The sequence below is a fragment of the Scyliorhinus canicula genome, chromosome 9, assembly GCF_902713615.1.
Source record: "Scyliorhinus canicula chromosome 9, sScyCan1.1, whole genome shotgun sequence".
NCBI classification, from domain to species: Eukaryota; Metazoa; Chordata; class Chondrichthyes; order Carcharhiniformes; family Scyliorhinidae; genus Scyliorhinus; species Scyliorhinus canicula.
In genome coordinates this window covers 118,591,472-118,618,169 of record NC_052154.1, presented here as the reverse complement: position 1 = coordinate 118,618,169, position 26,698 = coordinate 118,591,472, and the positions used below count along the sequence as shown (strand labels likewise).

At 45.3% G+C, this 26,698-nt stretch overlaps 1 protein-coding gene across 2 annotated transcripts in view; it reads right to left on the bottom strand.

Moving 5' to 3' along the window:
• Positions 1-26,698, bottom strand: part of LOC119971632 (N-acetyl-beta-glucosaminyl-glycoprotein 4-beta-N-acetylgalactosaminyltransferase 1-like) — a 1,002,314-nt gene that overhangs the window by 118,831 nt on the left and 856,785 nt on the right. For both annotated transcript variants that reach the window (XM_038807455.1, XM_038807457.1), the window contains one exon: positions 24,864-24,973. In XM_038807455.1, the coding sequence (XP_038663383.1) occupies positions 24,864-24,973 (110 nt within the window). The remainder of the gene's footprint in view (positions 1-24,863; positions 24,974-26,698) is intronic.

Genomic DNA, 26,698 nt, shown 5'->3' with positions numbered 1-26,698 from the left:
AAATGCCTTCTGAAAGTCCATGTGCACCAAAATATTTTCTCATCAAACAATCCTTTCTGTTACCCCTTAAGAAAGCTACATCAAGTTAGTTGAACACAATCCATGTTGGCTCTTCCTAATCACCCCACATTGTTCAATGTGACTACTAATTCTACCTCGAATATTTATCTCCAGATGCTTCCCCACCATTGAACTTGGTCTGTAATAACGGTTTATTCGTACAACCTTTTTTGAACAAGGATGTAGTGTCTACAATTCTCCAGTCCACTGGTACCTCCCCTGAGTCTAGGGAAGACTGAAACATTATGGCCAGCCCCTGACAATTTCAACTCTCACTTCCTTCAATATCCTTGGATGCATTTCATCTGGTCCTGGTACCTTGGCAACTTTAAGTACTGACAGTCTATCCAGAATTTCCTCCTTATCAATTTTGAATCATTCTAGTGACAAAGCTTCCTCCTCTACCTCCCTGCTGAAGGCAGATGCAATGTATTCATTTAATACTTCAGCTATACTCCCTGCTTCCATGTGTAAATTCCCACTTAGGTTCCTAATCAGCCATACTCCTACTTTCACCATCCTTTTACTCTTCACAAGTCTATAGCAGAGTTTGGGATTTGCCTTTCGGTTGACTGTCAGTCTTTTCTCATAATCCCTGTTCTCTTCTCTAATGTTTTTTATCAGCTTCCCTTTGAACCTTTCATTCCTTCTGCTTCTCCATTGTATTTTCGACTTGACACTTGTCATGAGCACACTTTTTCTTCTTTGTCTTAATTTCTATCTCCTTTTTCATCCAAGGAACTCTGGATCTGTTGTCCTACCTTTCCCCTTTGAGGGAATATACCTTGACTCTGTCCGGACCATTTTTTTTTAAGGTAGCCCATTGTTCAGCTACAGTTTTTCTTCCTAACCTTTCATTCCAGTCAATCCAGCCTAGCTCCATTCTTGCTCCATTGAGGTTGACTCTCCCCCAGTTAATTCTTCTTACTCTAGATTGCCCATTGTCTTTTCCTCCCATCATCTTATATCATATAATACAATGATCACTGTGAAAAGCAAGAAAATGAGGAGGGGTTGTTGTACCAGCCTGCTTCTCTTGGAGAGCCGGGCAGACATCCATTTCCTCTCTGCCTCCGGGCTTCTAAACTGCGGAATGGCTACCTCTTTGAACATGCTATCCATGTGGTTTTCAGCCTTGCTGATGCGCCAAAGTGACCCCAGCCATCCCTCAAGCTCTGAAACCTGGAGCTCAACATTCTGCAGCTAGTAGCACAAGTTGCACACATGGTCACCTAGCACCCCAGTAGCATCAATTACTTCCCACATATTACAGGACATATGTTCCATTCAACTGAGCTTACCTGCCATGTCTTGCCTTTACTTCCATTTGGTTACCTTCAATTTACTTTGGATTGCTTATATTATTCTATTATACTGGCCCTGACTTTTCCTTATTCCTGATGCGTATCACCTAATTCCAAGTATTGCTACTTCTTTAATAATATTTCCTAATTTACAACAATTTAAAGACAGTCCAAATTCAAGACAGTTCAGAGTGGTTGAATGGTCTGCTTCCCCCATGACTCCCAGGTAAGTGGAACACAGCTGCTCTGCTCTGGAACCATAGACTCGACTGAATTGGATTTGCCTGCTCTTCTAGATGGTGATTACTGTCTCGGGTCCCCTTTTGGCCTGCTCTTCACGTAGAGCATTTGAGTGGTATCAAGAGATGTATTTCCCAGATGTGGGGATTGGCCTGAAAGACTGCAACCAGTTTCAACTGGTCCGAAGCAAGAAGTCTGAATTGAACAGAGTAAAGATAATCTGAGGAATGGATGCAATCCTAGAAACAGCAGGGTGCAGAGAAGCTGGAACTAGAAGCTTTCTGAGGAGATATCAGAATGTTTGGAGAAACCAAGCAATAACAATGCATAAAGAAAGTCGGAACAGAAGGGAGCATGAAAATCAGGAATAAGACAGTGCCCATGGATACAGGACATAGATAGTCCATGGAAAATACTGAGGCTAAATAAAAATCTTTTCCAATTTCTCCATGTGATATGAGGAATAATTCCCAGCTCAACCAAATTGCTAGTTCTCATACCTATGTCTTTTATCTCTAACCTGCAGGTGTCATAGATTCTCTCCGATATTCCTATGCATATTATATTTACTACTTTCCATTCTGAATGCAAATATTCATTTTCACCAGATCCCTGTATAGCTATATAAGCGATACAAGCAAGCAGAAGCCTGTGGGCCCCTTGAGCTGACTTGGTCATTCAATAAGATCATGACTGACTTGATTATGGCTTTAATTCCACATTCCTGTTTACCCCCATAATCATTAACTCTTTTTAGCCAAATATCTGTCCGACATATCCTTCAATATTTTCAAAGATCCAGCCTCAAATGCTCTTTGACGATGAAAGGTCTTGAGGCTAACAACAGAGAGAAGAAATTATTCCTCATCTTCGAATGGGAGGTCCATTGTTTTTAAACTGTGCGTCCCAATTCTAAATTTGCCTGCAAGAGGAACCATTCTCTCAGCATCTACCTTGTCCCACTGCGCTGGAATGCATTAATCAGATCAGCACTGATTCTTATTAGCTTTAATGAATATAGCAAAACCTGCTCAATGTTTCCTCATAAAACAACCTTTAATCTCAGCAACCAGCCTAGTGAACCTTCTCTGAACTTCCAATGCAAATATAGCTTTCCCTGAATAAGGAGACCGAAACTGTACATAGTACAAGTGTGGTTTCAACGGTGCCCTGTACAGTTGGAGCAACACATTCCATTTTTTATACTCCCACCCTGCCTTGCAATAAAGGCCAATATTCCATCTGCCCTCCCAATGACTTGTTGTACTTTCGTGTTAACGTTTTTGTGAATCATGTATGAGGACATCCAGATCCCTCCGTGCCGCAGAATTCTGCAGTCTTGCTATATTTGAATAATATTCGGCTTTTCAATTCTTTCTGCCGAAGTGGACAACTTCACATTTTCCCTTAATGCACTCCACTTGCCAAATATTTAACCATTCACTGAACCTATCTATATCCCTTTGTGTCCTCCTCACAACTTGCTTTCCTACCTGTTTTTGCATTGTCCACCAATTTGGCTACAATGCAGTCTGTCCCTTTATGCAAGCCATTCTTATATAGATTGTACATAGTTGAGACCCTAGCACTGATCACTTTGACACTGAAAATGACTCATTTATCCTGATGATCTGTTTTTTGTTTGTTAGCTAACCCTATATCCACACTAATATATCACCCCCAACACTCTTATTTTGTGTCGTAACCTTTTATGTGGCACTTTGCAGAATGCCTTTTGGAAATCCAAATACACTGGCCGGGATTCTCCGACCCCCTGCCGGGTCGGAGAATTGCCAGGCGGCGGCATGAAACCCGCCCCGCCACCTGCTGCCGAATTCTCTGGAGCTGGTTTTTTGGCGGGGGCAGGAATTGCGCAGCGCCGGTCAGGGGCCATTGGCAGTGGCCCCCCTCCCCCCCCTCCCCGCCGATTCTACGCTCCGGAATGGGCCACGCGGCTGCCCGTTTTTGGTCAGTCCCGTCGGCAGAGATTACACCAGGTCCGTACCGGCGGGACCTGGCTCTGTGGACGGCCTGGGGAGTCCTCGGGTGGGGGGAGGGGGGGATGCGGGGGGATCTGGCTCCGGGGGGGGGGGCACGGTGACCTGGCCTACGATCAGGGCCCACTGATCTGCGGGCGGGCCTGTGCCATGGGGGAACTCTTTCCCTCCGCGCCGGCAGCTGTAAAGCTCCGCCATGGCCAGCGCGGAGACGAAACCCCCTGCACAGGAAATACGTTAGCGGCTCCACGCATGCGTCAGAACATGCCAACTCGCGCCGGCCGGCGGAGGCCCTTCAGCGCCGGTTGACGCGGTGCCAACCCCTTCAGCACCGGCCTAGCCCCCGAAAGTGCGGACCTTCCAGGCGGCCCGATGCCGGAGTGGTTCACACCACTCCTTGGCACCGGTACAGCCTGCCCTGCCGGTTAGCGGAGAATCCCGGCCACTATGTCTACTGGCTCCCCTTTATCCACCCACTCGTTATATTCTTAAAGTACTCTAATTAATTTGACACCCACAATTTCCCTCTGCCTGATTGTATTATGATATAAATGCTCTGCTGTTGTCTCCGAGTTGATTCTAGCACTTTTCCCATAACTGATGCTAACCGGCCTAATGTTTCCTGCTTTCTGTCTCTCTCATTCTTCGCCAGAATCGTTCCATTTGTGGTCTCAAATCCACTGGGACCTTTCCAATACCTGGGGCATTTTGAAAGATTACAGCCAGTGCAATCTGTCATGTGAGATTACCTTTAAGAAATGGGTGTTTATTACTTCAGTGATGTCAGAGAGTGGGTGGAGCTGGGCTGTCTGTCAGTTTTTTACTTTTCTTTTAGGCTGTTTGTTGCACGGTGTGTTTCAGTTTCGTTTTCAGAGCTGGATAGCTGCAGTCACAGCCAGAAGGTGTATTAGAGTCTCTCTCTGTAATCTAAAGACTGTAAATCGATCCTGGTGATTTAAAATTAATAACACCAGTGACTTTAACCTGATGTGCTTCTGGACAATGGCTCTTTCAGAGGCTCTGAAGTTTTTGGGGGTGGAGACGGTCACATGCAGTACCTTACGGACAGAGACTAAAAACAGACTGTTAGATTTGACAAAAACATTGCAGTTAACATTACCTGACACAATGCGAAAGATGAGGTAATTATGGCGGTGGCTATGCATTTAAACTTGCCTGAGGAACAGCTTGAATCATTGGAAATGGCAAAAATTCAGTTACAACTTAAATAAATGGAACATGAGAAAGAATTAAAGCAGCTTGAATACGAAAGAGATAGAGAGGAAAAAGAAAGAGAAGAAAGGAAAACAGAAAGAATAGCCCTAGCAGAACAAAAAGAAAGAGAAAGGTAGATACAGATCAGGGAAACAGATAAAGAGAGAGAGTTTGAACTTCAGAAAATGGCCATGAAACATGACACTCAGTTAAAATTGGCAGACGTAAAAGGAAATGTATAGTTGGTTGATAGTGATGAGGATAGTGAGAAAGAGCGTCATAGTCGAAGGCTTGGTGGGAATCTATTTAAATATGTCGAAGCATTGCCTAGGTTTGACGAGAAGGAGGTAGAAGCGTTTTTCATTTCATTTGAGAAGGTAGCTAAACAAATGAAATGGCCACAGGACATGTGGGTATTACTGATTCAAACAAGGCTGGTAGGTAGGGCGAGTGAAGTGTTTGCATCACTACCGGAGGAGGTATCTGAGACATATGAGGAGATGAAAAAATCCATCTTGAGTGCATATGAACTAGTTCCTGAAGCCTACAGACAAAGGTTTCGAAATTTAAGGAAAGAATTTGGTCAAACATACATGGAGTTTGAAAGGATCAAACAGAGTAATTTTGATAGGTGGATAAGGGCTTTGAAAATAGAGCAAACGTATGAAGCTCTCAAAGAAATTATGGTTTTGGAGGAGTTTAAAAATTCAATTCCTGATGTGGAAGAGCAGAGGATTAGCAGCAGAATTGGCAGATGATTATGAATTAGTTCATAAATCAAAGCTTGGTTTCCAACATCAGTTTCAGCCTGTGAGGGATAGAAACTGGGGACATGAGAAATACTCAAGTGGTAAAGATAAAGGTGATCTGATGGGAGATAATAGAGTGTACCTCAGATTAAAAAAGAAATCCAGGATGGTGGAAAAGAGATGAAAATTTTCAAATGTTTTCACTGTAATAAACTAGGCCATGTAAAGTCACAGTGTTAGTGGTTGAAGAAAAGCACTGGGAAGGCTGGTGTGGTAAAACAGAAGAAGACAGTGGGGTTTGTTAAAGTGGTAAAGGTACGCCCAAGTGAAGCGAAGGAGGGGCAAAAGATTGTACAGCCTGATCAAGAGGTGATTGATAAGAAGGTGCCAGATGTCTTTAAAGAATTTACTTGTGTGGGTAAAGTATCAGGAGGAGTAGGTAAAGAAGTCCCAATTTTAAGAGATACAGGAGCTAGTCAATCTTCAATGATAGGAGATGAGGGGTTATGTAGTTTGGGAAAATCCAGAAACATTTTTAGTGGCCTGGACTACATAAATATGTAGTTACATTTTGTCAATCATGTCACACATGTCAAGTGATAGGGAAACCTCAAGCAGTGATAAAACCAGCACCCTTAATACCCATTCCAACATTTGAAGAACCTTTTACAAGGGTCCTAATTGATTGTGTAGGACCACTTCCTAAAACAAAAAGTGGGAATCAATATCTTTTGACTATAATGGATGTGTCTCCTAGGTTTCCAGAGGCCATTCCAGTATGTAATATTACAGCTAAAAAGATTGTGGAGGAGTTACTTAAATTCTTTACTAGATATGGACTACCCACAGAAATACAATCAGATCAAGGATTGAATTTTACCTCAAGTTCATTCAAAGAAGTTATGGATATCTTAGGAATAAAACAATTTAAATTAACTACATACCATCCAGAATCGCAGGGAGCGTTAGAAAGGTGGCATCAGGCATTAAAGACAATGTAGAGGGCTTATTGTCATGGTTATCCAGAGGATTGGGATAAAGGAATTCTATTCGTACTGTTTGCAATTAGGGATGCACCTTATCAATCAACCAAACTTAGTCCTTTTGAACTAATTTTCGGTCATGAGATAAGAGGACCACTTAAATTGATTAAGGAAAAATTGATGAGTGAGAAATCGTAAATTACATTATTGGATTACGTGTCACATTTTAGGGAATGATTAAATAGAGCAGGTGAATTGGCTCGACAACATTGAAAAGTTGCACAAAATGTGATGAAACGGGTAGCGGACAAGAAATCCAAAGGTCGTAGTTTTGCTAGTGGAGATAAAGTTTTAGTGTTGTTACCAGTGGTAGGTGAACCGTTAAAAGCAAGGTATTGTGGACCTTATCAGATTGAAAGGTAATTAAGTGAGGTGAATTATGTGGTATAAACATCAGAAAGAAGGAAAACTCACAGAGTGTGTCATGTGAATATGCTTAAAAGGTACTTTGAAAGGGAAGGAGAGAAAAAGGAGGAGGTTTGAATGTTTCTAACTCAAAGTGACGAACCAAATCCAGATGACTGAATTTCACATACCCCAAATTAATTTGGAAAACAAGGATGTTCTTAAAAATTGGGATAAATTGTTGAGTTACCTTCCAGAGGAAAAACAGACTGACCTGAAAGAGTTATTGATATCACATGTGCAGGTTTGTAGAGATATATTGGTAAGTACTAAAATGGCTTTACCGGGCAGCACGGTAGCATAGTGGTTAGCACAGTTGCTTCACAGCTCCAGGGCCCCAGGTTCGATTCCCGGCTAGGTTACTATCTTTGTGGAGTCTGCACGTTCTCCCCGTGTCTGCATGGGTTTCCTCCGGGTGCTCCGGTTTCCTCCCACAGTCCAAAGATGTGCAGGTTAGGTGGATTGGCCATGATAAATTACCCATGCTAAATTGCCCTTAGTGTCCAAAAGATGTTAAGTGGGGGTTGCAGGGTTATGGGGACAGGGTAGGTATGTGGGCTTCAGTAGGGTCCTCTTTGGAAGGGCTGGTGCAGACTCGATGGGCCAACTGGCCTCCTTCTGCACTGTAAATTCTATGATTTCTATGATGTAGATGTGGGAAATGCTGTTCCAATCAAACAACATCCATATAGACTTAACCCTTTAAAATTGGCACAGGTTAACAAAGAGATTGAGAGTGTGCTTGGGAATGGCATAATTGAAGTGGGTTGCAGCCAATGGAGCTCACCCATTGTGATGGTACCTAAACCAGATGGTACCCACGATTGTGTGTGGACTATAGAAAGGTTAATGCAGTTACAAGAATGGACTCTTATCCTATCCCACGTTTACATGATTGCATTGAGAAAGTGGGACAATCAGCTTTTATTTCCAAACTGGATTTACTTAAAGGTTACTGGCAGGTACCTTTATCCGAAAGGGTGAAGGAGATTTCAGCTTTTGTGACTCCAGATGGTATATACCAATTCAAAGTTATGCCATTTGGCATTAAAAACGCCGCAGCCACATTTCAACGGTTAACTAACAGGTCGTTTCAGGATTACCCAATTGTGCGGTATCGGTATACATTGACTATCTGGTAATTTTCAGCCAGACATGGAAAGAACATTTAAAACATCTGATGGAGCTATTCAATCGACCTCAGGAGGCGGGTTTGGTGATAAACTTAGCCAAAAGTGAATTTGGAAAAGCCCAATCACTTTCCTTGGCCATACAATCGGACAGGATCGAATGGTCACACGGGATGTGAAACCAACAGTTATTGAGGAGTTTCCGATCACCTCAAGACGAAGGGAAATAATGCAATTTCTTGGCATGAGTGGATTTGTTCGAACATTGGTGAAAATTTTTTGTCACATGGTTGCTCCACTGATGGACTTGCTCAAGAAGAGTAATAAATTCCCGTGGGCACCGGAGTTTCAACAGGCATTTGATGGCCTGAAAGCTGTGATAACCAATGCTCATGTGTTGAGGAATTACAACGGACTCTGTGATCAGATTGAACTAAGTATATGACTTTAAAGAGAAATGCCGAGGCGGAGAGAAATGGACGGGTCGTGCAAGGATCTTCTTGTTCAAAGAAACTGTCAATTGAGATGGATTTCAGTTGGAGGAAGAAGAACGAAAAAAAAATGGACTATATTATTATACCTGTTTGCGTGTGTTGTTTTTTTTAAATGATAAAGTATATTTACTGTGTGCATTTCTTAAGGGATGGTGAAAAGGTGAAAAATGAAACCATCTAGAAGTGGTTTATTTATTTTTTCTTGGGGGGGAGGTGACATGTGAGAGTACCTTTAAGAAATGGGTGTTTATAAATGGGTGTGTATATAAGTATCTGTAGTGAGAGTACCTTTAAGAAATGGGCATTTATTACTGCAGTGATGTGAGAGAGTGGGTGGAGCTGGGTTGTCTGTCAGTTTTTTCCTTTCGTTTTAAGCTGTTTGCTGCACGGTGTGTTTCAGTTTCGTTTTCAGAGCTGGATAGCTGCATTCACAGCCAGAAGGCATATTAGAGTCTCTCTCTGTAATCTAAAGACTCTAAATCAATCCTGGTGATTTAAAACTAATAACAGTTGTGACTTTAACATGATGTGCTTCTGGTAAAAGGTGTTTTAAGTCTTATGGATGTTAAAAGGAAAGTTTAAAGGATTACTTAGTGTTGTATTCTTTGGGGGTTGTATTTGAATTAATGGTTGCTTAGATGTTCACTCTATGTTTTTAAAAAGGTTAACTTGAGTTCACAGAATAAACATTGTTTTGCTTTAAAAAGTACTTTTCTATTTCTGCTGTACCACACCTGTAGCGTGGGCCATGTGCTCCCCATACCACAATCTATTAAAAGTTGTGGGTCATGTGAACTGCATGATACATTTTGGGGTTCTCGAAACCCTGGCCCATAACAAATCATTATCTCTGCACTATTTCAAGACAACTAATGACAGGTAGTAATTGCAGGTAATTAAACAAAGAATGATGTTTGTTCAGCTGCTGAGTATTAGAAGCAGAACAAGGATGCTCACAGTATATGATGTGGAGATGCCGGCGTTGGACTGGGGTGAGCACAGTAAGAAGTCTTACAACGCCAGGTTAAAGTTCAACAGGTTTAATAGAACATAGAACATAGAACATTACAGCGCAGTACGGGCCCTTCGGCCCTCGATGTTGCGCTGACCTGTGAAACCATCTGAAGCCTATCTGACCTTCACTATTCCATTTTCATTCATATGTCTATCCAGTGACCACTTAAATGCCCTTAAAGTTGGCGAGTCTACTACTGTTGCAGGCAGGGCGTTCCACACCCCTACTACTCTCTGAGTGAAGAAACTGCCTCTGACATCTGTCCTATATCTACCACCCCTCAATTTAAAGCTATGTCCCCTCGTGTTGGTCATCACCATCCGAGGAAAAAGACTCTCACTGTCCACCCTATCTAACCCTCTGACTATCTTATATGTCTCTATTAAGTCACCTCTCAGCCTTCTCCTCTCTAACGAAAACAACCTCAAGTCCCTGAGCCTTTCCTCGTAAGACCTTCCCTCCATACCAGGCAGCATCCTAGTAAATCTCCTCTGAACCCTTTCCAAAGCTTCCACGTCCTTCCTATAATGTGGTGACCAGAACTGCACGCAGTACTCCAGGAGCGGCCGCACCAGAGTTATGTACAGCTGCAGCATGACCTTGTGGCTCCGAAACTCAATCCCCCTACTGATAAAGGCTAGCACACCATATGCCTTCTTAACAGCCCTATTAACCTGGGTGGAAACTTTCAGGGATTTATGTACCTGGATGCCGAGATCTCTCTGTTCATCTACACTACCAAGAATCTTGCCATTAGCCCAGTACTCTGCATTCCTGTTACTCCTTCCAAAGTGAACCACCTCACACTTTTCCACATTAAACTCCATCTGCCACCTCTCAGCCCAGCTCTGCAGCTTATCTATTTCCCTCTGTATCCTATAACATCCTTCAGCACTATCCACAACTCCACCGACCTTCGTGTCATCTGCAAATTTACTAACCCATCCTTCTACACTCTCTTCCAGGTCATTTATAAAAATGACAAACAGCAGTGGCCCCAAAACAGATCCTTGCGGTACACCACTAGTAACTGAACTCCAGGATGAACATTTGCCATCAACCGCCACCCTCTGTCTTCTTTCAGCTAGCCAATTACTGATCCAAACCGCTAAATCACCTTCAATCCCATACTTCCTTATTTTCTGCAATAGCCTACCGTGGGGAACCTTATCAAACGCCTTACTGAAATCCATATACACCACATCAACCGCTTTACCCTCATCCACCTGTTTGGTCACCTTCTCAAAAAACTCAATAAGGTTTGTGAGGCATGACCTACCCTTCACAAAACCGTGTTGAGTATCGCTAATCAACTTGTTCTTTTCAAGATGATTATAAACCCTATCTTTTATAACCTTTTCCAACATTTTACCCACAACCGAAGTGAGGCTCACAGGTTTATAATTACCAGGGTTGTCTCTACTCCCCTTCTTGAACAAGGGGACAACATTTGCTATCCTCCAGTCTTCCGGCACTATTCCTGTCGAAAAAGACGACATAAAGACAAAGGCTCTGCAATCTGTTTTGAATAACTAGCTTTCGGAGCACTGCTCCTTCCTCAGGTGAATGAAGAGGTGGGTGCCAGAAATATATATATAGACAGAGTCAAAGATGCAAGACGATACTTTGAATGTGAGTCTTTGCAGGTAATTAAGTCTTTACAGGTCTCATTCAAACTTGTGCGTGAAGATGTTGGCATATTGAGGTGTGAATTTGATCCCCATGGCTGTTCCTTGTGTCTAGATGAAGAACTTGTTGTCAAAGGTGAAGACGGATGAACAGACATCGTGTGCCAATCGCCAGGCAGGAATGTTGCCTTCCAGTTGGGGAACACTTCAGCAGCCAAGGGCATTCAGCCTCTGATCGCCGGGTAAGCGTTCTCCAAGGCAGCCTTCAGGAAGCGTGACAACGCAGAATTGTCAAGAAAAAACTTACAGCCAAGTTCCGCACAGTACAGCCTCAACCAGGACCTTGGATTCATGTTGCATTACATTCACCCTCCACCATCTGGCCTGGGCTTGCGAAATCCTACCAATTGTCCTGGCTTGAGACAATTCACACCTCTTTAACCTGTGATTATCCCTCTCACCAGTTGCTACGTTTGGAGTTTGGACTCGTAAAGACTTAATTACCTGAAAAGACTCGCATTCAAAATATCGTCTTGCAGCTTTGACTCTGTCTATATATACATGTTTCAGGAACCCACCTCTTCATTCACCTGAGGAAGGAGCAGTGCTCCGAAAGCTAGTGATTTGAAACAAACCTGTTGGACTTTAACCTGGTGTTGTACGTCTTCTTGCTGCACAATACAATAGATGGTGAATGGGAAACGGTTCCACAACCTTAAGTGCAACTGTGTGAGGTGGACTGTTGGGCTAGTGAGATGCATGGTCGACAGTAAGAGCATGGAGAGTCTATTACCCAAATTCTTTTTTTTAAAAATGTTTTATTGAATAGCATTGGCACTTGCTGTTGGAAAGGTCCACTTAAAGAATGATCAGACACTTTATGAAGTAAACTGATAGGGATTTAACTCCAGGGAAGAGGGAGAAACCAATTGAAGGAGACCAGGATTGCTCATGCCAAAAGGGAAATTTGTGAACTTCAAGCTAGGGTTGAGGAGTATTTGACAAATTATATAATCCCAGAATTTTACAGCACAGATGGAGGGCTATTGAAACCATTTTAAAGTGCTATCAATTTAGTCCCACTGCTCCCCATAGCCATGTAACTTTTCCACTTGAAATATTTATTCAGTTCCATTTTTAAAAATAAATTTAGAGTACCCAATTCTTTCCAAGTAAGGAGCAATTTAGCGTAGCCAATCCACCTACCCTGCACATCTTTGTGTTGTGGGGGCGAAACCCACGCTAACATGGGGAGAATGTGCAAACTCTACACGGACAGCGTCCCAGAGCCGGGATCAAACCTGGGACCTCGACGCCGGTGAGGCAGCAGCACTAACCACTGTGCCACCGTGCTGCCCCTATTCAATTCCATTTTGAAAGTTATTTTTTAATTCGCTTTCTTTCAGGCAGTACATGTTAGATCATAAAATTATTGTTGTTTTACGTTCAGTAGGTTTTATGAAGAGGTTCTGAGTCTTGCATGGTTGAACATTATGGGCCGAATTCTCCACTGCCGTGATTAAGTGAGGTGGTGGGCGGTTCCAGCAGCGCCTTTCTCGCTGGTCAAAATGGCAGAATCCCATTGCAAATTCTGTGCTTGGAACTTAATTAGTTGTGCACAGGCACATTCTCCCCTGAATAACCTGAGGAGCAGATTTGTCCACCCGCTGTCAGCTGGCAGGTTCGAAAGTCCCGGAGCCATATACCAGTACAGCACACTCATGTCACCCTCTCCGGCCTCATGGTCTGCACCAGACCATGCCAGATGCCCAGAAGCAAAAAGCGAGTAGCCTCAAGAAGAAAGCAGCACTAGATTTCACCACCAGAGCCCTCGATGCCCTCGTTATAGGATCTCGGGCCTACCGGCATGTGCTCTACCCCAGAGAGAATACAAAGAAGCACAACAACCTAACTTCTCCGAACTGCAAGGTTGTTTCCAAGAAGGTCAGTGCATGCGAAGTGCCATCTAGTGAAGGAAACAGATGAATGATCTTATCCATTCTGCCAGTGTAAGTCCTCTCTCAGCTCTTCCCACTATCAAACTCTCAGCATGACAAACATGTAGGGGCCTCACGGTAGCATGGTGGTTAGCATAAATGCTTCACAGCTCCAGGGTCCCAGTTTCGATTCCCGGCTGGGTCACTGTCTGTGTGGAGTCTGCACGTCCTCCCCATGTGTGCGTGGGTTTCCTCCGGGTGCTCCGGTTTCCTCCCACAGTCCAAAGATGTGCGGGTTAGGTGGATTGGCCATGCTAAATTGCCCGTAGTGTCCTAAAAAGTAAGGTTAAGGGGGAGTTGTTGGGTTACGGGTATAGGGTGGATACGTGAGTTTGAGTAGGGTGATCATTGCTCGGCATAACATCGAGGGCCGAAGGGCCTGTTCTGTGCTGTACTGTTCTATGTTCTATGTTCTATGTACTCAAATGACTATTCTCGTCACACATCTCACATGCTCAGTCACGGGAAACACATATCAACACTTACTTTGTCAACAATACTTTCAGAACACCTCCATCCCATCTGTCTTGTTGCTCACACTCCATCCTCTGTTCCTTCTCGGTAGGGTGTGTGGTGATACGCCTTTAAGTAATATCATAGATGACTGGTGGTGCAACCTCCAACCAGCAGGTGGCAGTACAGACCCACCAAGCGGTCTCAAGACAGTGGTCACGTGACAAGGCACTCCAATATAAGTGGGGGCACATCAGCCATAGCCAGATGGTTAAAAGACAAGCGGACAGTCGTACTTGGGTTGTTCCAGAGGAGGACAAAGAAGCTCCATGTTAAGGATTGATCCTTATCTTACCACATGTGATTCAATAAAGGTCCGGCTTTGGACAAATCAAGTCGTTTGGTAGATTGCTTGCGAGACATTGAACGCCAAACACAACATGGTACCAGAGTGTTGAAGATTTGAAGGTAACGACAGCAGTGACAAAGTTAAAATTCAGCAGACAGACTGATCTGGTGAATGGCAGCCTGTGGCGACTGAACGCACTGGAAGGCGCTGAAGCGCGCGATGGAAGGACTGAAGGCCCTCCACCAGCTTCAGATTCAGATTTCTGGTAATGTCGAGGAAAACTGGCAGCTCTTCAAGCAACAGTTTAACCTCTATGTTTCAGCCCTCGGCTGCAGGCCCAGCCTGATGAAAGGTGTATCGTGTTGCTGCTAACAGTGGCAGGTCCACAAGCAATTGAATTATATAACTCATTGGCATTCGACAATGAGGGAGATCATAAGAAATATGATGAAGTCGTTCGGCACTTTAATTGGCATTGCTCCCACAAAAGGAATGATATATTTGAGCGATACATGTTCCATGTGCGTACCTAAAAACCTGGTGAATCGTTTTGTCATTGACCTGAGGCTGAAGGCTCAGTCATGCAACTTCCGTAGCCTGAAATCTTTGCTTATCCATGTCCAAATTGTCTTTGGTGTAGCTAATGATAAGCTCCAGGAGAGGTTGTTGCGCGAGGTCGATTTGGTACTGGAACAAGCAGTAAAGAGTTGCCAAGCAAGCGAGGTAGCTGCACAGCAATTCAGCACACTCTGCTCCAAACAATTTGGCGCCAACTCAGAGGAAGATACCAGCGTCATTAGTGCCAACTTGAAGCAACGTGGTCTCAGTGTGAGCAGTCATTTTATGCGGTCGACAGGAGCCGCCGCCACCACCTTGTGCCAAAAGTGTGGTACTCAGCATGGCCCATGGCATTATCCGGCCTTTGGAAAAGCCTGTTCCAGGTGTGGCCGTATTGGGCACTGTGCAAAACAATGTTTTGGGTGTCCTACAATGGACCATATAAGATCAGTAAATGTAATTGATGGGATAAATACCAAAAAACAGTTATTCATCGATCTCATCAAAGCCAAGAACCAGAAGAGTCCGAACAAAAAAGATGAAAACAAAATTTTAAGTAAGGCTGAAATTAGTAAGAACTTTCTGGAAACCATTAAAACTAGATGGAAATCGATGATATTCATGAATAGCACATTACTTCGATGCAACTTCGACACAATAATGACATCCAACCTCCTAAGTGGGTCTGCTCTGCAAAAGCTGAACATGAGTTGAAAGTCACTAATTGGCCAGGGCTGCCGGTGTACTTCGGAACAAGAACAATGGAGACCTTCGGTGCCTGCGAACTGATGCTCTCCATGGCAGACATGAGGTACAAGTTACTGTTTCATATTGTTGACATGGACATTGACTCCATCATAGGAGCAGATTCATGTGAACCCCTGAATTTAGTTGAGCGGCTGTATGTCCCAGAAGACGGCAGGCCAGCTAAATACTACAGATCTCTACAAAATAGTGGAGTCTGCTCGGTTGATGAGGATTCAGAAGAAATTCAATTGGAGGACAACGAATCAAACGGAGAGACGGAACAGTTGGCGAGTATTCCGCAAGTCTGGTTAACAGTATTCAGGAATGTGCATGTGCTCAGTGGCATGGTACAGGAGCATGACAAGCCGTATTAAAGCATCTGCAAGATGTAAATGTTAAATGGACAGAGCATGAGAAGCCGAGGAGCTTCACTCTGGAATTTGAGTTCGAGCCCTGTGGTGATATGATCTGCATGCTCGTCTGCCATTGGGCCAGAACGTCGGCTTACCATTGGCCCTGGTCGGTCATGTGCCTCTCGACCGATTGGCCGAGAGGCTGAGTTAACCACGCCTCTATTAACGAGGTATAAATGCTCAGACGCCTGACGATCGTCCCTTTCCACTGTAGACAATCGCAGAGCTGTGTTCTAGTCAATTAAAGCCAGACTTTGGTAAATCACTCGCCTCGCGTACAATCGATGGTACATCAAGCCCAATGAGTATTTCACAAACAAGGTGATCACGAAAGTATATCACGAGGATTTGTGGTCACTTAAATCATTCTTCGATGAACCAGAAATCAGAGCGTGCACAGGCTGCAAGATCGACTGGAGGGAAGGAAAAAATGTAACGATGAAAGCAACTCAAACCAAACCGAAGCACAAAGGTCGAAGCCCTTGCAGAACAATCGCAAATACTGTACCAAAAGAATCGTTCTTTAATTTCTTCAGTCCTCCTAAAGATCCAAGTGTGGAATGTTAGGCCAAAGTTCGGCAGCCAAACTCAAGGCTGACTTTGAACTTGGCGGCCTCCTGCGTGAACACATAATTCCATGTGCAATGTTGTATTTTACAGGAGAAATCATTGCAGACGATGCTGAATCCAATGATAACTACTATAAATATATGTTTGAAGATTTTGAAGATGATGCAGAAAGCAATGACGTGGAAGGTGAGGCAGTATGAATTACTTGTAGACCGTTTTCACAGGAGCAAAGACAAGCTGAATGAAAAGGCTCAAGAAGCGCTAATCTGCAATCGCGCTCAGGGCAGCAAAAAATTGGAGGGGGATCCGAAGGGGAGGTAGAGAGCACAGAGTCTCACTCTATGCGGATGATCTGCTCCTCTATATCTCGGACCCACAAAGCAGCATGGACGGAATCATCGCGCTCCTGAAAGAGTTTGGAGCCTTCTCGGGCTACAAACTCAACATGAGCAAAAGTGAGATCTTCCCAGTACACCCGCAGGGGGGGGGGGGGGGGGGGGGGGGGGGGGGCAGCACTAAAGGGGCTGCCGTTCAAACAAGCCCGACATAAATTCCGCTACCTGGGGATCCAAATAGCCCATGACTGGAAAGGGATCCACAAATGGAACCTCACCAGCCTGACGGAGGAAGTTAAAAAGGACCTGCAAAGATGGAACACACTCCCGCTCTCCCTCGCGGGGAGAGTTCAGACGATCAAAATGAACGTACTGCACAGGTTCCTCTTTCTGTTTAGATCCATTCCGATCTACATCCCCAAGGCCTTTTTCAAAGCACTGGACAAACTCATCATGGCGTTCGTATGGGGGGGGTAAAAATGCTAGGATCCCAAAGAAGGTCTTACAAAAAACAAAAACCAGGGGAGGGTTAGCCCTCCCGAATCTACAATTCTACCACTGGGCAGCAACAGCCGAGCGAGTAAGGGGATGGATCCAGGAGCCAGAAGCTGAGTGGGTGCGTGCGGAGGAGGCCTCCTGCATGGGAACCTCCCTCCGGGCCCTCGCCACGGCAGCACTCCCATCCCCACCCAAAAAACACTCCAGCAGCCCAGTGGTGACAGCCACCCTCCAATCCTGGAACCAACTGCGGCAGCAACTTGGCCTGACCAAAATGTCGAACAGGGCTCCCATCTGCAACAACCATAGGTTCACACCAGCACTGACTGACGCCACCTTCAAAAGGTGGAGGCAGGACGGGGGGACACTGACAGTCAGGGACCTATACACGGACGACAGGATCGCAACACTGGATGAACTGACAGAGAAATTTCAGCTAGCTGGGGGGAACGAGCTATGGTACCTGCAGCTCAAAAACTTCCTACGAAAGGAGACAAGGACGTACCCACAACCGCCACGACAGACACTACTGGAAGACCTACTGGACGCAAGTATCCTAGAGAAAGGGAACTGTAGTGACATGTATGACCGACTGGTAGATAGGGACGACACCGTACTGGACACAACAAGGAGGAAATGGGAGGACGACCTGGGGATGGAGATAGGGTGGGGACTCTGGAGCGAAGCACTGCATAGGGTCAACTCCACCTCCACGTGCGCAAGGCTCAGCCTGACGCAACTAAAAGTGGTACATAGAGCCCACTTAACAAGAACCCGTATGAGTAGGTTCTTCCCGGAGGTGGAAGACAGATGTGAACGGTGCCAAAGAGGCCCGGCCAACCACGCCCACATGTTCTGGTCTTGCCCCAGACTCGTGGAGTACTGGACAGCCTTCTTCGAGGTTATGTCCAAAGTGGTGGGAGTGAGGGTGGAGCCATGCCCGATAGTGGCGGTCTTCGGGGTTTCAGAACAGCCAGATCTGTTCCTGGGGAGGAGGGCGGACGCCCTTGCCTTTGCCTCCCTGATCGCCCGCCGTAGAATCCTGTTTGGCTGGCGGTCAGCAGCACCGCCCAGAGCTGCGGACTGGCTGTCCGACCTCTCGGAATCTCTCCAAATGGAGAAAATCAAATTTGCCATCCGAGGGTCGGACGACGGCTTCCACAGAACGTGGGAGCCATTCATGCAACTGTTCCGGGACCTATTTGTGGCCAATGTACAAGAGGAAGAATAGTCGGGGGAAGGTAGCGGGAGGGGGGGGGGGGGCTACAGGTTCGTTACGGGGGTTCGATGGCTAGCTAAGGCCCAAAACCAAACTAAATAAACATGTTGGGGGGGGGGGGGGGGGGGCGCAGTTACTACTACGAAGATGCTTACCTGTAAATATGTATGTTAATTTTTGCGTGTTTGTTTTTTTTTTCTCTCCTAACAATTTGTAATTTGTTCAATATAAAATATGAAAACTGAATAAAAACATTTATAAAAAAAAAAGAAGCGCTAATCTGGTGGTTTGGATGGAATAAAGAGATGGTCACGGGGCATGCCCAGACCATGCTGGACAGTGAGAAGAGCAGGAGCTCGGAGATGCCACACTCAAAAAATAGAAACTGCAATCAGAGCTGCTGATATCACCGAGGGCCAGCCACTGACCAAGCTAGAAACATAAGAAATCATCCCAATATTAGAGAAACTGACTTCAGAACTACAATGTGACTCATTTAACATATTTAAGTGAGGTATTCGGAATGAACAAATGTGCGTGGGTAACCTCTCCATAGCACCGTTTAGCACTGGTACACACAAACATGGACTCGGCATAAGAGCACCTGGGGAGGTCTCCCAGGTCATCACAGGCTCAGCGGGTGGTCGGGCTCTGGGCAGGATGGCACTCCTCCCAGCGCCTAGGCACCTTGACACTGCCAGCCTGGCAACTTGGCATTGCCAGGGTTTGAGAGATTGGAGGGGGGGGGTTGAGAGATTAGGGTGGCATTTAAAAATGCCGCCCTGATCTCTCCCTGCAGGCCGAGCTGAGCTTGTCAGTGCATGAAGTGAGGTAAGTGCGGCCTTGACGGGGCGATCTCAACCGTGGCCAGAAAAAAACAAGAGTCCTGTCGTCGTGCCAAGAACGACCCTGCTATACGTGCCCAAAATGTCTCAACCTGTCCAGTCACTTTCAGAGACTTGTGTACACACACTATAATGATGTATGTTCGCATGTAAAAGATATTTATGAATAAGAAAAACTGTACAGCCACCTGGCTGCCCTCGGCCCTTACATGTCTTCTGCCTCAAAGAGATCTCCACCCCCTGGGGTGATTACCCACTCTGCATCTTAAATTGTCCCCAAGTCAGGTGCCCCTTACTCTGCTGTCTTTCCCTTAAAGGGACAATCACCACAAATCACAACATACACCCTGTTCCTGCACCACCTTTAAAATGGTACTACTAAGTTTAAATTGCCTTTAACTCTCCTTAGTCTTCACAATTCTCTGCATTAAATTTAATCTTCTATGGGCAGCACGGTAGCATTGTGGATAGCACAATCGCTTCACAGCTCCAGGGTCCCCGCTTCGATTCCGGCTTGGGTCACTGTCTGTGCGGAGTCTGCACATCCTCCCCGTGTGTGCGTGGGTTTCCTCCGGGTGCTCCGGTTTCCTCCCACAGTCCAAAGATGTGCAGTTTAGGTGGATTGGCCATGATAAATTGCACTTAGTGTCCAAAATTTCCCTTAGTGTTGGGTGGGGTTACTTAGTTATGGGGATAGGGTGGAGTGTTGACCTTGGGTAGGGTGCTGTTTCCAAAAGCCGGTGCAGACTCGATGGGCCGAATGGCCTCCTTCTGCACTGTAAGTTCTATGATGTGTCTCTTGATTACATTATTCTCCGTACTCCTGAAGTTTGTTACCTTCCCCCTCAATGTTTACTACATTGTAGCGATTTGTGTAATCTGCAAATTTTGAAGTTGTGCCCTCTACACCTAATTGCAGGTTATTAATATATATCAAAAATAACAATAGGCCCAACACCAACACCTGGGGGACACCTTTGTACGATTCCCTCCAGTATGAAAAATAAACATTCATCACTACTCTCTGCTTTCTGTCCTCAGCCAGTTTTGTAGCCATGCAGCTATTGCCCCACAGGTTTACAAAGTCTATTATGTAAAACCTTACCAAAGGCCTTCCGAAGTGAGTTACAATTGAAAAGCATGTGTTTGACGGATGTGATTTCAAATTTCACAGGGCTAGCAACTTACATGAAAAAATCTACTGGTGTTCTTACTGGACACCTTTCCTCTGTAAGCAGCATAATGCTAAGCTGCATTCTGAGAACGCGTAAGCAGCATAATGCTAAGCTGCACTCTGAGAATGCCATGGTATCACATTGAACGTTGCTATTGAATGAACAGGACTTGCCTCTGCAGTAAGAGCCCAGGAGAGATCTTACAAAATAGAGAATCTCTACATTGCAGGAAATCAATCGGTCCATCGAGTCTGCACTGGCCCTTGGAAAGAGCACTCTACTTAAGCCTTACTTAAGCCCACGCCTCCACCGAATCCCCGTAACCTAGTAACCCAACCTAATCTTTTGGGCAATTTATCATGTCCAATCCACCTAACCTGCACTCTTTGGACTGTGGGAGGAAACCAGAGAAGCCGTAGGAAACCCATGCAGACATGGGAGGAAAGATGCAAACTCCACAGTCACCGGAGGCTGGAATTGAACGTGAGTTCCTGGAGCTGTGAGGCAGCAGTGCTAACCACTGTGCCGCCCCAAATCTTCCAATATTTCTTACACCATGGCTCACCGATGGCTCAGAAAGTTTATCTAGCAAATAGCTCAGCTGTACAGAGCAGAAAGGCCTCATTCAGATGCTTAGCTGGATTGTCAGCTAGATTAGGGTACATTACCACAAGTTTCAATGACCCTGGGTTGGAAAGAAGTATTCAGTCCAAGATTCCCACTCCTGTATGCTACTCTCAGTTTCCTGTACAAGGTGCAGTGGGGTGGATATTGGAAGAGGACAGAATAAGGTATTGGCCTAGAAATTGCTACACAGACTATAAAGGCCTCAATATGATGGGCTGGATGTGTGCATGCCTTTCCAGCAAATTGCGCACAATTCGCCCCACTGGCATATGAGATATAAGCTGTATTCTTTAGGAAGTAGAAGAGGGCTTTGGCCTAATTATTGCCCATGACAATAACGGCACTCAATTTCTACACCATTGACAGTGAGACCCAATACCACCAAAAATAAAGAACATATGAGCAAGGCCACTTGGTCAATCAGAAGCCACGGAACTGCACCCAATCAAGGGGTTAATTTGTTGTCAGGAAACATCCTGAAATAAGGAAGAAGAGTGTTGCTTTCATTAATTGCTCCATCAGAAAGGATTTTGTGGCTAACATATCAAATATATGTGAAAATGTGAGACAGAGTTCCTGCTAGTTCCCAACAGCCCAATCCTTGTGAACCAGTGTGAAAAATTGCAGAATCCCAATTTACATCAAGCAAGAATCAACTTTCTATGATTTTTAATGCTGATTCAAAAATTACTATGCCCAAATTCTACCCTGTCCATAAGACTGGCCACACTCCTAAGTCACAAAAATTAGGATGGCCAGTGTCCATTGATTGTGTGTATTTGGGGAAGGCCTTCAAACTGAGCTACATTTTCTTAGGTGCGTAGGTACTCATCGGCAGGCACGTTTTGAAAGCCTTTACATACTGAAAAATTAATTTGCTAAGAACTGATTGGTGTGCACCACAGAACCACCAATTAGTTCTGCATTGATGTTTTAAGTAATTTTCAGTACTTTTAAATCAGGTCACTCATAGATAGAGGATTGAACACCAATTATAAATGCTTATTTTTAATCGGCCTTGTCTCTCAATTTCTGGGTGTCTTGATGATTCTTCATCTCCTTGGATGTAGCCCACCTTGGCCAGGGCTGGAATAATTACCATGCCTTTTTCAGTGTGAGTGGGGATGGTGCTGGATGGGATTGAAAGGGTATGGGCTCTGCTGGGTGAAGGTTTTTGGGGTGCATTGGACATCCTGGGGGTATAGCTTCTTGTGTTTTGGCAGGTGCTGACGCTGTGAGAGAGCCATACTAAGCACTGTGCCACCGTGCCGCCACTATTTTCAACTGCATTCATTAAATTGCACCAGTCTATTCCTCATAAATGCATCCAGGGTTATTTTAATGTAAGGAAGAAATATCAAGGATGGTGTTCTGATTGCGGGCAAAGCAGAAACTCTTATTTCTGCAGAATGATCCCTAATATGGCTGGGATGCAACTTAATTTTAAAAAATTGTATTTGCATGAGAGCCCACAAAGGGTCTGTGTCTAAATTATGAAATTGTCACAGAAAGCGTATCCCTCAGCAGAGAGACATTCACCACACTAAAAACTGCAGAACACCAAAAATTCCTCAAAGAAAGGTTTGCCATGATTAATTGCTTAAAAGTCAAGATCTTCTCAGGTTAATTAGATATGGTCCAATTATCATAGATTATCATAGAATTTACAGTGCAGAAGGAGGCCATTTGGCCCATCGAGTCAGCACCGGCTCTTGGAAAGAGCACCCTACCCAAGGTCAGCACCTCCACCCTATCCCCATAACCCAGTAACCCCACCCAACCCTAAGGGCAATTTATCATGGCCAATCCACCTAACCTGCACATCTTTGGACTGTGTGAGGAAACCGGAGAACCCGGAGGAAACCTACGCACACACGGGGAGGATGTGCAGACTCCGCACAGACAGTGACCCAAGCCGGAATCGAACCTGGGACCCTGGAGCTGTGAAGCAATTGTGCTATCCACAATGCTACCGTGCTGCTCTTTAGACAAACATTTGCAAAACAAAGATATTATTAGTCCTTGTTTTGGAGGATTATGGAAGTGACTTCTTTGAGCGGTAAAGGCTTTTTCCGGAAACTGGACATGATTATTTTGGACTTTGTATGGGCGGGGAAGCTGCAAAGGGTTAGGAGGACCCTACTACAGAGGCACAAGCAGCAGGGGGAGTTGGCGTTGTTGAATCTGCTTCATTGTTATTGGGCGGCGAATGTGGGAAAGGTGTGGCGATGGTGGGAAGGAGAGGGGGTAGAATGGGTTAGGATGAAGGAGGAATCCTTCAAAGGGTCCAGCTTAAGGGCCATGGGAACAGCAATGTTATCAATGACGTCGAGTAGGTATTCAGGGAGCCTGATGGTGCAGTCAACAGTGAATATTTGGAACTAGTTGAGGAGGCATTTTAGGATGGGGGGGATGTTGGTGTTAATGCCGCTGTGTGAGAATCTTGGGTTTGAGCCAGGGATGGTTAGTGTATACAGGAGATGGAGAGAAGTGGGGCTGGTCAAGGTGAGGGATTTGTATTTGGAGGAAGGGTTTGCCAGTGTAGAGGAGCTAAGGGAGAGGGTAGAGCTGCCGAGAGAGAGTGAGGATCAGGTATCTGCAGGTGAAGGACTTTGTGCAACAGGTCTGGAAGGAGTTCCCTAGGCTGCCAAGACACACCCTGCTGGAGCGACTGCTGCTTCCAGATGTGGAAGGGGAGGGACGAATTGGAGATATATACAGGTGGTGAACAGATGGTGGAGATTCAGGAAAAATGGGAAGGGGAGTTGAGAGGGGACATCAACCAGGGAGTATGGAGTGAGTAGGGTAAACGGGACCTTTTCATCCGCAAGGATAAGCCTGATACAGCTTAAGGTTGTACATATGTACAAGGGTACATATGACTCGGGCAAGAATGAGTGGGTTCTTCCAGGGGATGGCAAATGAGTATGAGAGGTGTGGGCGGGGGCTAGCAAATCACATGCACATGTTCTGGGGTTGTGAAAAATTGGGAAGATTCAGGGTGGGAGTGTTCGCGTCTTCGCCAGGATAGTGGAGGAGGGAGTTTGGCGGCGATATTTGGGGTTTCAGAGAAGCCGGAGCTCATGGAGGTGAGGAAGGCTGATGTTGTGGCCTTCGCCTCTCTGATTACCCGGCGGCGAATCTTACTGGACTGGCGGTCGGCATCACCACGGGGGGTAGCGGCCTGGTTGGGTGACCTGTCCGATTTCCTGTGGTTGAAAAAGATAAAGTATGAGCTACAGGGCTCAGCAGTGAGGTTTGCGAAAAGGTGGGGGGGATGCTCTTGACCGGAGTTGTTCGTGGGTGGGTGGGGGGGGGGGGGGGGGGGGGGCTCAAAAAGTTGTCCAAACTGTATTGTTGATTGTTGGGATGTTTGTCTCCCGGGGTATTTATGGGCTGTAACCTTTTTTGATACACATTTAAATAAAATACATTTTTTTTTAAACCACAGGAACTGAGCAAATCCTAAACCAACCTCATTCCAGCCTTGCAAAAGAAGCTCAGCAGCTTTATTTAATCTTGCTTGACAACCTGTCTGTCACAGCAAGACCTGTATAATATCAATAGGAATGCAGTCATGCAACAAATTGTGTGGATAAAAAACTGACATAATTGTCAATAGCTGTGCGCATACAGAAATATATCGAGGGGTGCGGGGCAGGATAAATTATGAACCGACATTCCCCTCAAACTTGGAAACAGGATTAGATTGCAATCAGTAAGTTCAATCTTTGAAGCACTGGTTTAAGCTTTGCTTGAGCTGGGACAAAGAAAGAGAAAATTAACCAGAAACTTACGAACTGCAGTCCTTGGTAGCGAGCGATGGGAAAGTCCTTCACTATGTAAGTTGGTGAGTACATACAGGATGGAAGGATGTGTTGCACCCGGGATGGATCTATCGGTGGAGCTAGAGAGGGAAAGAAAGCGTGTCTGTATTAGAAAATACCAAAAATAAGCAAAGACCTGCAACTTCACCGGTAAAGACTGTATAGATCACTCCACCACCATTTGAACCAGCCACCTGTGACATGGAAGTTAAATTAAATGTTTGGTATCCTGGATAAACGTTGCTCAATGTGGCTAACTGCATTTCTGATAAATAATATTTAAGTAATAGATATTGTTGTTGCCTATGATCTCAGTCCAAATGCTAATTGGGCACTGCACAAATACTTTAACCTATTTCCACGTTTGCTGGTAGGATAACATGGGAAGCAGAGTATATGTGTAGGTTCTTACCAGAATTTGGCAAAGTGCCAGGTTCAGACAGAAAACTGGCCTGTAACTTTCCAGTTACATGACCAGTCTTTTCATTGGACCATGAGCCTCTTAGACAAACAGAAAGAGTGGGCATAGTTTATGCCGTCACTTTGGTGGGGTGAGGCCTCATAGAGCCGGCAAATGGCTTCAAAGAGATTGGGGAGCCATCATTAAAGGGTGTCCCAATCAGTGCTGCTGCCAGACCGGCCCCAGCCCCAATCATAGAGGTATTGGGAGCTTCCCCCCGACAATCCTCGACGGCTTTCTGCTCCCTCCTCTCTCCCACACCAACATCCACCGCCGGCATTGAACATCCACACCCAGAGTGCGGAAGTATAACCGGCACTCCCCACATACTACACATCAATGCACCTCCAGCCCAATGGAGCTCCACTAGGGCCCAACCATGGCACTGCACCCTGGAACAGGTTGGCACCATCAGGTTGGCACTGCCAAGCTGGCACTGTGTCAACCTGGCACTGTGTCAATCTGGCAGTGCCAACCTGTGCCAGGGCACGTCCCAGGCATGTCCCTTAAGCCCTGGGGGTTATATTTACCTCTGTGCCCCGGAGTGATTCTCTCGACTTCCTCACATTTGACCAAACCTGTTCCTAATGAATATTTAGTGAGCGGGGATCCTGGGGGGACACCGCTAATAACATTTAAATCGATGCAAATGTATTAAAATGAGGTTCTCGTGACGTTGCCGGCAGGCAAAATCAGGAAACACGATTGCTCCGGTGAGTATCGCATTTCCCGATTCTCGTGGGATTTTCCACCCGAGCCGCTGATCCTGCGGATGGCTAGTGCAGGTGTAAAATTACCCCCGGTGAGAGTATATTTATCAGTGTGCGTGCTTTACTACGTTGTTTACAGCTTATTGTTTGCATGCATGCTAAAATGGTGTGTCACACAGATGAGATGTCAGGTATCAGCCCCATGGAAGCGGCAGCAATTGTAAGGAGAGGGGAGCTGTCAGCATGATCTGCTCAACCAATTGGAACAACCATTCCAGAGCCAAGTGAAGAAAAGAAGCTGACCATGGCTCCAACAGGCCAAGCAAAGACAAAGGGTGAGCAGTATCCAACTGCACCCTGCATGGAGTGACAGGTTTGACGTGACTTGTCTGAACCAATTTTCTCAATAACCTGTCGGACCCAATTCACAAGACAGAAACTGAAAAGCTGCACTAAAATTTGCGCCATGTCTGTTAAATTTGTTTTAAGATGTCAGGGTCCAACCAAGACATGGTGGTGCAAAAGTTAAGTGATGAACCTTCTCATGGCAGAAAGGTGGAATAGGTGTCCAATCATTGAAAAAATTGTAAATTTATGTGTAAATATAGGCCTACAGCCGGCTGGCATCCCAGTGT